The following is a 12,763-nucleotide window of genomic DNA, read 5'->3' as shown; positions in this document are numbered from 1 at the left end:
AAAAGATGCATCATCATCTTCACTGTAACATTATCACTGAGCGCTGCGGAGCTTTTCTTTTCTTCTTCTTCTCAGTCTAAACATGTCAATAATTTGTGTGTTACAGTACATTTAGTGCCTAAAGATGCCTACATGTTTGCAAGTGTATTTAATATATAATATCTTGATCTTCCAGTGTGATTGCATTGCAACTATTCATTTATGTCCTTTTCCTGTCTCAATCCAATGATAATTCAAATGAATAAGTGTGAGATTATTCAAACAAACACAATTGTTGTGTGTCTTCTGCCCTGTAGTGAGTATCTGGAAGTTCATCAAACAGAGCTGGACAAACTCATGTCTCTGATGAAGGATATGAAGAGGAACTCTCGCCTGGTGAGAAACTACAGCACTTTCATTAGTTTGAGGCTTTTCAGATGTATTGTATTTAAGATTGAAACTTGGTAGACTGGAGTTGTCGAACACAAACACTACTGAAAGTTAGTAAAGTTAGGTCGGAAAATTAAAATCCAAAATCACTGTGTGTCCCGAGAGTAAATGTTTTAACTTCTAATGTAATTTAAGGCCTGTTTTATGTATTGAAAGAATTATATGTCATATATATAGAATTCAGTGTCATTAATACACATACGGCAAACACAGTTTTGATTTGCTAAAGTGCACACACACACACACGTACACTGTACTCACCGTTTAACTGCATGTGTGTGTTTCTTATCTGCAGGGAGTGCTGTACGATCTTGACAAGGTGAGTTGATGGAGGTTACAGTCATTTGAATTTTAATGTGTAAAAGAAACAGCTGAAAGCAGGAAACATTCAGTTGAATGTAGAATTAAAGGTTTGGAGGATTAAAATAGGAAAATTGATCAAAGAGCACAAAATGGTTAATGAGCCAGGAGGAGAGAATATATTACAAACTGTACCTCATTATCTGTTATCATACAAATAATCCATGTTACAGCTGTAAAGCAGATGAGACACATTCTCCCCACGAGCAGCAGCAGTAACTCTTCTGTCTTTTCACAGCAAATCAAAACCATCGAGAGGTACATGAGACGTCTGGAGTTTCACATGAGCAAGGTAATCAGTGGTGTGAGGCCATAACCGAGTGTCTGTTCGGTTTCTTTTCGGGTGTTTTAAGACTCCACTTGATACATAGGGTGGGTTCAGTGAGTGCTAAGTCTCCAGTCTTTTGGATGTCCTGCCTTCCGTGGCGTTCATAGTCACTCTGATCTCCATCTCCATGGAATCGGTGCTTTTTATTACATTTCTAAAAAATGTGAGAACTGAATAAGAGCGTCATTACCTCTCACGTGCATTTAGGAAATGTTAAGCCACAACGAGCAGCTGGTTAGCTTAGCTCAGCATAAAACTTCAGCTGGCCTGTCTTTGTCCCAGCACAGCCTGCGACTCAGCTGTTTACGTCAGTCTTTATGCTAAGCTAAGCTAAACAGCTGCTGACTCTAGATTTATTACTAGAGAAGAAGCAGAAGCAAATCTGGGATTTTTTCCCGCACAGGAAGTGGGATTTGTTTCATGTTAAGACAGACGGAATGAATCAAAAAAACTAAAGACTTTCCAACAGTTTGATGGGATGCGCTCAGTGAGGTATGATAGTTTTGCTTGACAAAGCCTGTTTTCAGATGAAGGAAGCTCAAACGGAGGCAGATTAATAACATAAAGGTTACATACTGCTGCTTTAATGCTTAAAATTGCACATTGACTTTAAGCTCCAGATTGGTGCTCCTGCGTGTCTCAGGTTCACGTGTTGGTGTTGAAGTGAAGTCTGAGTCAGACATGTCACCACTTTCTCCCCACAATATTGTGCTCTATTGTAGTCTCTGCCAGTCAGGGACTGACTCTGTGACTTTTCATCCAAATCCCCCTTTTTGAAGTCCAGTAATGGCCTCCCTCGCTGTGCATCAACTCAGGCGCAGCAGCAGGCAATCAGAGCGCACACGCCCAAACAACAGCACGGCTCTAAAGGTAACCATGGTTACCCCAAGATGGAGCCTTTGAACTCCTGAGGAGCTTAGGGAGGCCATCTATTGGGTGACGCCATTATGTTAAAAAAATAAAACCCCGCTGTACATCCTGACAGACAATCACAAGTCAGAAGTCAGGTGTGGACAGACGCAGAGAGATGGTCCTTGGACTTTGTTGTGGCTTTCAAGTGTTTGTGAGGGTTGAAAGCAACAGTGGATCTAGGTCAGGGCAGTTAGTGGGCTACAGTGAAGTACAATTAACAGGGTCTTCAAAAGAGGAGGGAGGAAGGAAGGAAGGAAGGGAGCATAGAACACATGTATAAGCACGTGTATTCGCAAGCATCATCTACTTAAGACTTCAATCACACAGAGAAAACACAGACACAGATCCAACTCTTGTGCCATGTTGTGATGTTGGCACACAATGCTTTTTCTTTCCGACTCTGAAGCACCTCTGTTCTTTGCAGCTCTGCACAAAAATAGATTTGTGTGCGCTTGTAAATATTTGAAATGGTGAGGCAGTGACTGATTTATCTTGCCAGAAGGGTTACGTGCTTCAGAAATTCAAAGCACATCGAAATAAAAAGGACTAAATCTGATGCTAATTGTGGTCTTTTAATTCTAAAAATATGCCCGCGCTCACTGTGTTACACACACACACACACACACACACACACACACACACACACATTATTAGAGATTAATTGTGGAGTGTCCTTCAAAAAGAAATGGTCACACACACACACACGCACACACACACACACACACACACACACATAAACACATACCTGAATGCTGTAGGATTTACAGTAGCCGGATAATTACGCTGTGACGGAGTTTTAATAATGCATGTGCTCACATGCATCTAAAGTTATAAGTGACGCTCAGACGAATAAATGCACTCTCTAGCTTGCAGCTATGTTTGTAATTGATACAGTATGTTTTGTTCAGCTACAACAAAACATGTCCCTCTCAGTTGCATATGGCCTAAATGTTTGTTTTTTGTTCAATCACATCATTTTAATTATTACCCTTAAATTCCCCCGATACTGCACGGGTTAGCTTCGTGTTTGACGTGTAGCCCAACTGCTACAACAGGACGCAGAGAGAGAGAAGAGCACTTTTGTTCTGTGATCAGTCTTTGTAGAGGGAAGGAGCCTTCATCACCTTCATCACCTTCATATTTTTACAAGCGGAGTGATGAGCACTTCAGAGAGGGAGTGAGAGAGAAAAAAAAGTCACTCTCAGTAGATCCAGATACAGGAAATGAGCAAAATAGAACACTTAAAATACCTGATATATATACCTGATATGATTTAATTATATATTAAATTGTCACGAAAACAGCACATGTGTTTTATGTCATCACTGTTAATCAGTCAGCAGGTTTGAGAGCACATTCACTTTTCCAGCAGCTGTGAGTTACAGTAAGTGTGTACGTGTTAATTGTGGCTCAGGCTCAGACGTGTCTCTTTGTGTTGGACAGCTGCGGTGAAGAATGACTTAACAATCATCCATCAGCAAGTTGTTAACATGGGTGTGTGTGTGTGTGTGTGTGTGTGTGTGCTTGTATTTATTACCTTTCTAGGAAATGTGTCCTTTATGTGGACCAGTCGTCCACATAACTGAGACTGAGACTTAGTTCTAGTGAGGCACAACCTCATTTCTGACGCACTGGTTGAATTTAGGGTTAGCTGGTTATGGTTAGGCTTTGGTTAGGCTGTCGAAATGCAGTGTCCTAAGAAGAGTAGCTGTGCAAACCTGTGTGTGTGTGTGTGTGTGTGTGTGTGTGCATCTGTCTGCTCTTTTGTCTCTGGACGTGCTCCTGGTCGCCTGCAGATGTCTGAGACATAATTGGCACACGCAGTAGAAGCAGGTGGCACCACGCAGCCCATATGATGTCCTGCATGGGTTAGTGTGCGTGTGTGTGTGCACTTACATCAGCAGGGCATCATTAAAGAGATGAGCGACAAGAGCTTGTGAGACAGGCTGCCAGACATATCCTCTTTACCCAAAAGACTGGAAAATGTTTGTGTGTGTGAAGACTTTGCATGTGATTATTTTTTATTAAAGGTCTTTTTGGTTCCCTTCAATAATCCTGCCCCTGACAGACACACACACACACACAGACACAGGTTTGTGTAATTATCATTTTACAAGCCTTATCCCTAACCATAACCATAGACAGTTAATGCCTAACCTTAACCAAACCACAATTCACATCTTAGCCCTAAACTTAGCACTAAAGTTCCTCAGAAATGAGGTTCTGCCTCATAAGGACCAGGTTTTGCTCTCCATGAGGACTACTGGTCCAGACAAGGTCAGTGTATATGCCAGAAAATGTCCGAACAAGGTAACAAATACAAGCACACACACAGAGAAAGATCCCTATAGAGGCGCCTGTGTGTTTGATGCTGTTTGATGTAGGCCGCCTGTTTTAATCTGCTTATAATCACTCACCCTCTGGCTAAATGTGTGTGTGCGTGCGTGTGTGTGCGCGCGATAGTGGCCATTTCTTAAGCGGATTCCTGCCATACCTTGAATAAACTCCACTCATATTCTAAATCCACAGTCTAAAGCCAGATGTACAGCTGCTACAGGGACAATCTTTTAAAACTCAGTAATTCTTTATTCAATCAAACCACAAAATGTTATTAGTGAGTATTTGTATGTAGTAAGTAGGCATGCGTTGAATGAATATTAATATGTGTATTTCATCCTTGATGAATATGACAAATATGACACTGCTATAATCCCTCACTGGATCTGTGAGAGTAATAGAGTCTAGAAAAGTTATTGGTTCTCATGTCCTCTGTCTGTCTCTCTATGCAGGTGTATGTTGTTACTTTTACATACAGTTCTTTATAGTATTTATCTGCCTGAGTTGAGGCTTCTCTCTGTCTCTTTGTTTGTTTGGCTTTGTTCCTTCTGTCTCCGGGCTGAAATGTGCCCGAGGAAACACAATATGCTGATGGCCGTCCTCAGGAGTCGAGCTTGGCTGACCTTCAAAAGGACATTTCCTTGAAGGCAGCGAGCGAGGGCCCATTGGATTGGGGGACAAAAATGAGCTTAAGTAGCTGATAATGATATGATTACTGATTGCCCGAGAAGAATGATCGTCATTCATCAGCTGCAGGTTGTAAAGGACCCATTTTTATGAGTGACTTCTCTCCAAATTAGCAACATTATCAGTGTAAAAGTTAGATGAATATGTTTTTGTGTTATTAAAATCAGCTTCATCACTCTGCGCCGCTGCTGGTCCACTACTCACGCTTCTGTTGTTTTGAAGTAGACGAATGTCTTTTTAAAGCCGTCAAGTGTAAGGTCTCCAGAGAGCCAGTTGTGGTTGAAGAGGGTTTTAAAGTTGGCTCGGCTCAGCTGCAGCAGCTCCGCCACATTCACTACATACCAGAGACAGACGGGGCTGGGCCACTGTCGGGGGGGTGGTGGGGGCTTAAGGGACTGGACTGAGGCTGGTCTCCCTGAACAGAAACATCCTCCTGCAAACCACTTCCACTTCTCACAGTAAACCCACCACAGCGAGAGAGACAAAAAAATACACACTCTTCATACATTTAAGCACTCAAACATCCTGTCAGTGTTTGTTTTAGACACAAATATTCACTCCGAAGCCGTTAAGACGACAGCAGCCCATTTTCTCCCACTTCTCCCTAATGAGTGCCATAAAGAGCGAGAGCATCAATATTTCAGCTTTCTCATCAGGCGGCATGAAATATTTCCATTTTAATGAGGCTTAGCAGAGGTGTGTTGTTATGCCAGCTGCCGCTGTCTGATCATATGTACAGTTAGGAAGCCCAAAAAATCTAAACCCGTACAGTAATAGATTTCCACTTTCTGCGAGGAAATGCGTTGTCTCAGCAATTTTGAATTGTCGTCCGTCTGGCGCTTTCCATGTTTGATTGTCAAGTGTTCTGTGCCATTTAACATGTAATGCATTCATGTTGAAACAGTTCTTATCCTTGCATTAGATTCAAATCATACAGTAGTTTATATTTGGCCAGTGTCATGTAGGGATAACTTAAACAAATGTATATCACAAATCAAATCCCAAGTGAATTATTTACATCTGTTTGGAAGAGTTAACCTTGGCCTATTTTATTTGTAGTGGTGCCAAACACACACAGAAGCACTAAACTAACTAACTAAAGAAAGTGTCAATTGTTAACACGTGGATAATGCTCTCAAATGAAATTATTGTATGCCACTTGATTTATAGATGGCACTTGACTTTGAAAATGTCACCGTAGAACCTTTTTATAGCAAAAACCAAAAAGAGGCTCTTCTTACACCTGCCATTGAGCATTGTGTCCTCATGATTCCCGTCAGTTGTAACACTTGAGCCGCAGTGAGAAAGCAGAATATTGAGTGAGTGGCTCTTTCTCCCCGTAGGTTTGGGTTAGATCAGACTGGTGAATGAAGCAGAATGATGTCGGGCAGACGTCTCAGAAAATGAGCTTTAAACGCCGTCTGTCGCTGTGTCTCTGCTTTGGGAGTGTCTGTCCCACAGGAGTCGTAGACTGCGACGGCACCCGTGCATTTGCCGCTGGAGGCTGCAGTTATGCTGATGCATACCAGCTGTGGCTGCTCACTGTCATTGCACTATAAGACTCTCTGTCTGTTATCTCTTTGTCTCACTGGCTGCCCATTATTTGGTGCAATTTCCTGTCTTTTCATCTTTGCACTTTGTCAGTTTCACTATACATTAATATAAGTGACAGCAGCTGTGCGAGGACGTCCTTGAATGAATTTGGATTCATCCAGAATAATTTAGGTTTTAGGGAGGTTTGCTTTCTGCCCAGGAAAGTTTGCACATTTATGAATCCATGTCTGTGGCCTCTGTGTGTGTGTGTGTGTGTGTGCATTCAGGTGGACGAGCTGTACGAGGCCTTCTGCATCCAGAGCCGTCTGCGAGAAGGTGCCAGCCGCATGAAGCAGGCCTTCTCCTCCTCTCCCTCCACTAAAGGCACCAAGGAGAGCATCGCGGAGGTCAACCGTCGATACAAGGAATACACTGAGGTACTGGCAGAGGCAGGAGCTGCACATATGGGGATGTTATGTGACAGGTCAAGGCTTTGTCATTTTTTAATCTGTGACTTTTGTGACAAACGGTTGTCTTTTGTTGAGTAGTATGTCAATAACAGGAATTCCCGTCCACAACAGAAGGAAATGATCGCGTATATACGCAAAGAAATGTATTAATTCATCCATCTTCTACCACATCCTCCACATGAGGGTCGTGGAGGGTGCTGTGCCAATTCCAGCTGACGTAGGGCAATTTAGAGTGTCCAATTTACCTAATCCCCAAATCTGCATGTTTTTGGACTGTGGGAGGAAACCGGAGAACCTGGAGAAAACCCACGCACACACGGGGGGAACATGCACACAAAAACATTGGCCTGCTAAATTAAAATAACAAAAAAAACTAATAAAAACAATAATACATTTAATTAATTCTGAATAACATACAGATATAACATAACATGAATTCCTTAATCGATTAGTCAATACAAATATTTTGCAATTTAGATGCAGAAATTTAATCACAAGACTTAAGTTCATGTATAATAATTAGAAAAGATAATTCTTATCTGTGCCCCTTGAATGAGAGTTATCAAAGTCATCATTTGACAAAGAAAAAATTAAAGAAAGACCTCTAAATGTTCAGCGCAGATATTGTACTTAACCTGACTGATCTTTATAGGGTTGACACATAGAAAATGTGTTTTTATGTCTTTTAAATGGAATATTTGCTGACGTTTAACACACACACACACACCTGTCCTGAGGACTCAGAGCAGACTTCCTGCTTCCTTTGTTTCCCGTTGACAGACTGTGTCAAAGTGTGAGGCGATAACTTGATTAATATTGTTGTTCTTGTCTGACGAGACAGAGTGCTGTTCATGTAATCACTCGTATCTTTCCATCTCTTCCAGAACATGAGCACATTTGAGAGCGAACTGGAAAACCTGCTCGGGGAGTTTCATATCAAAATGAAAGGTGCGATCAGAATACGTTAATCAAGGACACAATCTGTATTGATCATATGATATTATAGAAACTGTTTACAAGCATGTCTACATCATGCACTGACCAAAATAAGTTAATGCAAGGCACCCAGTGTTTTATTAAAATCATCAAAAGATAGAGGTCACTTGGCTCAGATGATGTATTGTATAATTATTTCTTCTCCTGTTAAATGAATCTTCCTTTCTCTCTCTTACAGGATTGGCAGGCTTTGCTAGACTCTGTCCTGGAGACCAGTATGAGGCAAGTGTTTTTGTGCTGCTTCTAATTTAATCTGGTACACGTGGAGTTGGTTTCCCAACAGAATGAGATCAAGTATAATAAGTTTAAAATATGTCCATTCCTTTGGCTTCAGGCTCACTTGTTTCTGACTTTTGTTTAATTCCCGTGCTGCAGATCTTCATGCGCTACGGTCGTCAGAGGTGGAAGCTGAAGGGCAGGATCGAAGTAAACTCCAGACAGAGTTGGGACGGAGACGAGATGGTCTTCATGCCTCTCATCACGGACCTTATCAACATCAAGGTAGAGTGGAAGTGGATCAAACGGATATGTTTTTCCATCATGGACAGATTGATTGATAATGGAAATCATGCCATCTGCCGTCTTAATACACAATGTCAAGAACTCATACTTATTTTATATCTTTAGTTTAATATTTAATATTTAGTGAGGCTGGTCATCTCTGCAGCTCCCTGGTTTTCGGTTGCTTAGTTACGATGGGCATGACAGGAGTGCGACCCGAAAACACCTCTGGCTTCTTCCATTCATTTTTCATGTGTTATTAATGCTTTTTTAGATGCTGCATGTGATCAAACACTTAGGCAATCTGCTCTCGATGATGTTTCTTGTTACAGCACATCTTCTCTGGTTGATCATCTGCAGTCGCGGGTGATGCTAGTCTTTAGGGCAAAAAACACAAACTCACCGCAACAAAACCACTCTCCTAACTCGTGCCTTGTTTTCCGATGAGGTTGAGAGATTGTTTTCCAGACACTTTGAGTAAAAAGACTTGTGTGTGTTGTCTCATCAGGTGACGGAGCTGAAGGGCCTGGCCACTCACATGCTGGTGGGCAGCGTGATCTGTGAGACCAAGGAGCTGTTTACTGCCATGCCTCAAGTGGTGGCTGTGGACGTCAATGACCTGGGGACAATTAAACTCAACCTGGAGGTCATGTGGTAGTAAGTACTGTAGACTTTTTGTTTGTTTTATAATCATTCATATGTGGTTGATTACTTTTTGAATTCAAGAAGAAACAGTGGTGTAGCTTGTGCAGAATATTGTCACTCTTCCACTGAATTAACCTATTATTGTCTTCCTTTTATTGTGATAAAGGCCAGTTCATTAGAAGTTCATTAGGGCATTTGGGTATCTCAAATTATGTCATATCATTTAAAAGCAACATTAGTTGTCTGGAGAATGTTTTTTTGGGAAGTTTTTATGTCTCGTTTGTAAGATATATTTCATTCATTTAAGAAATGAACCATATAAAATAAATCTTTCAAGTAACTACACCTGCACGTCTTTCACAAAATGTCAATACATAAAGATAATGACAGATATAACACTGAGAATTTGCTGCTACTGGATTATTTTGTGACTGTATTAGTTCATTCATTTTCATTTTATTGTCACTTCCTTTTTCAGGTTTCAGTAACATTTCTCTTGACTGCACACATTTTATTTGCAGTTTATGGAAGGGATAAGTCATCAGTCGGGGATTGTATCACTGCTGCGCTGCAGGGTTGAGAATCACAGTGTGTTGTTTGGCCGTTTAAGGGTTTATTTGTCTAAGAAAACTTACTGCTCAGCTGCAAATGTGTCTACATGACTTGTCGTTTCCTGCCATCTGGTGGAGGAACATATTAATGTAATATTAATAATAAAAAAAAGGAAATTCTGCCCTGTGACACCACATAAAAGGAAAAGCACTTATACAGTCGTAAATCACAGTGCAATCACATTAAGTGTCTTCTTTTCTTCCCCCCCATTCAGCCCCTTCGATGTCGAGGACCTGACCCTGTCGTCTGGAAACCTGAGCAAAACCACAGCTCTCCAGAGACGAGTGTCAATCTACAGCCAGGGAACACCAGAGACCCCCACCTTCCAGGACACCTCCTTCTTTGTGAGCCCAGCACACACACCCTCTTTAGTGTCATTGGTTTCGGAAGGGACAGTCAATTTTTTCAGGGGTATTTTATTGTGAGGTCCTAAATAACATCTGCTCCAGCGTATAAGTAGGTTTTGATTGTGGTTGAGTTTTTTCTGTTGATGCATCATGCTTATGTGAAACAATGCCAGCCCTACTCCTAACTAACCCTCACCCATTTCCCTGCTATTCCCCTCCACATGCATTTCCACATCAAAACCCCCATTTCCCACACTCTGTCGCACTTAACACTTTCATCCACCCCTCCTGTGTCCCACTCACCTGCCCTCACTCGTATACCCAACACCCTGTCCCATTTGCCTGCGTGCATTGTGTAAAGAAGTGGCGGCCAAAACCCGTGGAGCGCCAGCGCCTCTCCTTCCTGCACATGCTGCGAGACACCCTGCTAGAGAAACTAAGGCGCAGTCGCTCGTTTGGTGACCTGGCCTCACTTCGGCCAAGGCCTAAGTCCAGTCTGGAGGTCTATGTGAGTGTGCTGTGGCCCCTTGACCCTTTGACCTACCCTGACCCTTGTGTGCCCACTGACTCAGTGTCATGGTGGGGATGTACTCCACTGCTGGTGTGGATGCACCTGGTGTTGTCCAGTCCCCATGTGTGGGCTGCTGAATACCATGTGTGGCTGTTTGCATGTTTCTTTGCATGACACGCATGAAGCTGGTATGTGTTGCTGTTAACACTGACCTTTCTGTGATGCCTGCACAGTTTTGGCTCATGATTATAAAGAAAAGTGGAGTATGCTGAATCTTTGGCCAGAACTTTTTCTTGAACTTCTTCCTCTCTAACTCACTCAGTGGCAGTTCAACACTGGGGGGGTGCTACAGTGCTGCCCCACCTGTCTTACATGAAGAACCACACAATATGGTGGACCTATGGACCTCCGTACTGGAAGTTTCCCTCTGACAGTCACAGAATCTCATTTCTGAGAAATTGGTTAATTGTAGAGCTAATATCTTTCTGTTTTGGATTATTTCACTGCCAAAATGCACCATAAGGGAGGAGAACATACATTTTTTTACAATAAAAAATGACTGAAAAAAAATCTGCTGAGGTTTCATTAAGTCTTAGGTCATTTTCTGGTATGGAGGTACAGAAGTGAGCCACATTGCTGCACATTTTTTAGAAATTTTTAAGATATATTCTGTTTATTACTAAATTAACTATAAGCTATTTATTTATTTATTTGAGTTTTTTTTGTTAAAATATTTTTTTTTGCTTCCCAAATATAATAATTTAATTTTCTGCATTTTATGGGCCAAATAACAGACTAATTGATTATGAAAATAATTGTCTGTTGCAGTGCTGTTTTAGTAAATACACTGGGGTGATGCAGCAGTAAGGTGCTTTGGCGCATCCTGCTGGTGAAACATGGTTATATCACATCTTCTTCACATTTACACTCTTGTCTCTTCTTGCAGTCCACTTTACCAGATGATGTCTTTGAAAATGGCAGCTGCGGCGTGGCTGAATGCAAGCGTCTCTCCTTCACCTTCTCCGACACCTCTGGCTCCATGTCCAGCCCCAGCCCCGCCCCAAGCTCCCACTCCCATGCCCAGTCCAACCCAGAGATCACCGTCACTCCTCCAGAGACAGAAACATCATCTGCACAAATCCTCCCAACCAGAGAGGAATCCATCGCAGAGGAGCATTTGGTGGAGGAAGAGGAGGAGGATGAGTATGACGAGGACAGGGAGATGGGCAGTAGAGGAAGTAGGGGCACAAGCCCCAGCCTCGCCAGTGATGAAGCTGAGGTGGCTGAGGACTCGGAGTGGGAGCACACAGAGTCCCAGAGAAATTCTGGCTCCAACGGTGGTTCTGCTGCTCCATCTTTGTGCTCTGAGAGTCACTTATCTACAGTGGCTCCGGAGGATGTTTTTCTGGACCACGCTGATGAACTGAAACCTGTGGAGCTGGACACAGAGGAGGCGGGCAGCCTGACCAAGCAGCTCGTGAAGAGACTGACATCTTCTGAAATTGTGTCACCCAGTGGGAGCTCCACTGAGGGTGGAGGGAGCCTGAGCTGGGCAGGAGAGGGGAGCAGAGCTTTTCTGGAGAGCAGCCTGGAGGAGGCCATTCACAGTCTGCTCATGAGGCTGGAGTCATTGACTCACCGCTGCCGAGAGCTGCAGGACCTGGAACAGGAAGTGATGCGTCTGGAGGACCTGTTAAAGGTAAGTCAGTGAGTGAGTGAATGAAAAAGATAGATAATCCAAAGGTACAAGTAAAGGATTGTTATAAACTACTCCCCCACCCTCTGTCCACCTTTAGTGTCGACTTCCAGGCCACAGAAGCAGATCTTCCAGCCTCAGTCTGACAGTGGAGAGTGCACTGGAGAGCTTCGACTTCCTCAACACGTCTGACTTCGATGACGAAGATACTGGAGACGATAACGCCGTCCTCGGCAGCATTCCACCACAGAGGTCTCCGCTTTTTGATGTAGACGGAGAGAGGATTGGGTGAGTGATACAAGCACATGTTGTCATTGTGTCATTGCCTTTTCATTTGCAAATGAATGCAACGTGTAAGTTAAATATCTGAGCGTTGGAAGCTTTGATTGGGTTCATGGG

General features: G+C 42.7%; 1 protein-coding gene across 2 annotated transcripts in view; it reads left to right on the top strand.

Annotated features, from left to right (window-relative positions):
- Window positions 1-12,763, top strand: part of ripor2 (RHO family interacting cell polarization regulator 2) — a 52,778-nt gene that overhangs the window by 33,456 nt on the left and 6,559 nt on the right. For both annotated transcript variants that reach the window (XM_044052655.1, XM_044052656.1), the window contains exons 4-14: window positions 297-375; window positions 725-748; window positions 1,028-1,081; window positions 6,874-7,023; window positions 7,941-8,004; window positions 8,231-8,274; window positions 8,428-8,553; window positions 9,062-9,210; window positions 10,025-10,154; window positions 11,615-12,367; window positions 12,465-12,652. In XM_044052655.1, coding sequence (XP_043908590.1) covers window positions 297-375; window positions 725-748; window positions 1,028-1,081; window positions 6,874-7,023; window positions 7,941-8,004; window positions 8,231-8,274; window positions 8,428-8,553; window positions 9,062-9,210; window positions 10,025-10,154; window positions 11,615-12,367; window positions 12,465-12,652 — 1,761 coding nt within the window. The remainder of the gene's footprint in view (window positions 1-296; window positions 376-724; window positions 749-1,027; window positions 1,082-6,873; window positions 7,024-7,940; window positions 8,005-8,230; window positions 8,275-8,427; window positions 8,554-9,061; window positions 9,211-10,024; window positions 10,155-11,614; window positions 12,368-12,464; window positions 12,653-12,763) is intronic.

The sequence above is a fragment of the Solea senegalensis genome, linkage group LG20, assembly GCF_019176455.1.
Source record: "Solea senegalensis isolate Sse05_10M linkage group LG20, IFAPA_SoseM_1, whole genome shotgun sequence".
Lineage (NCBI taxonomy): Eukaryota > Metazoa > Chordata > Actinopteri > Pleuronectiformes > Soleidae > Solea > Solea senegalensis.
This window is presented reverse-complemented; position numbering and strand designations above follow the sequence as displayed.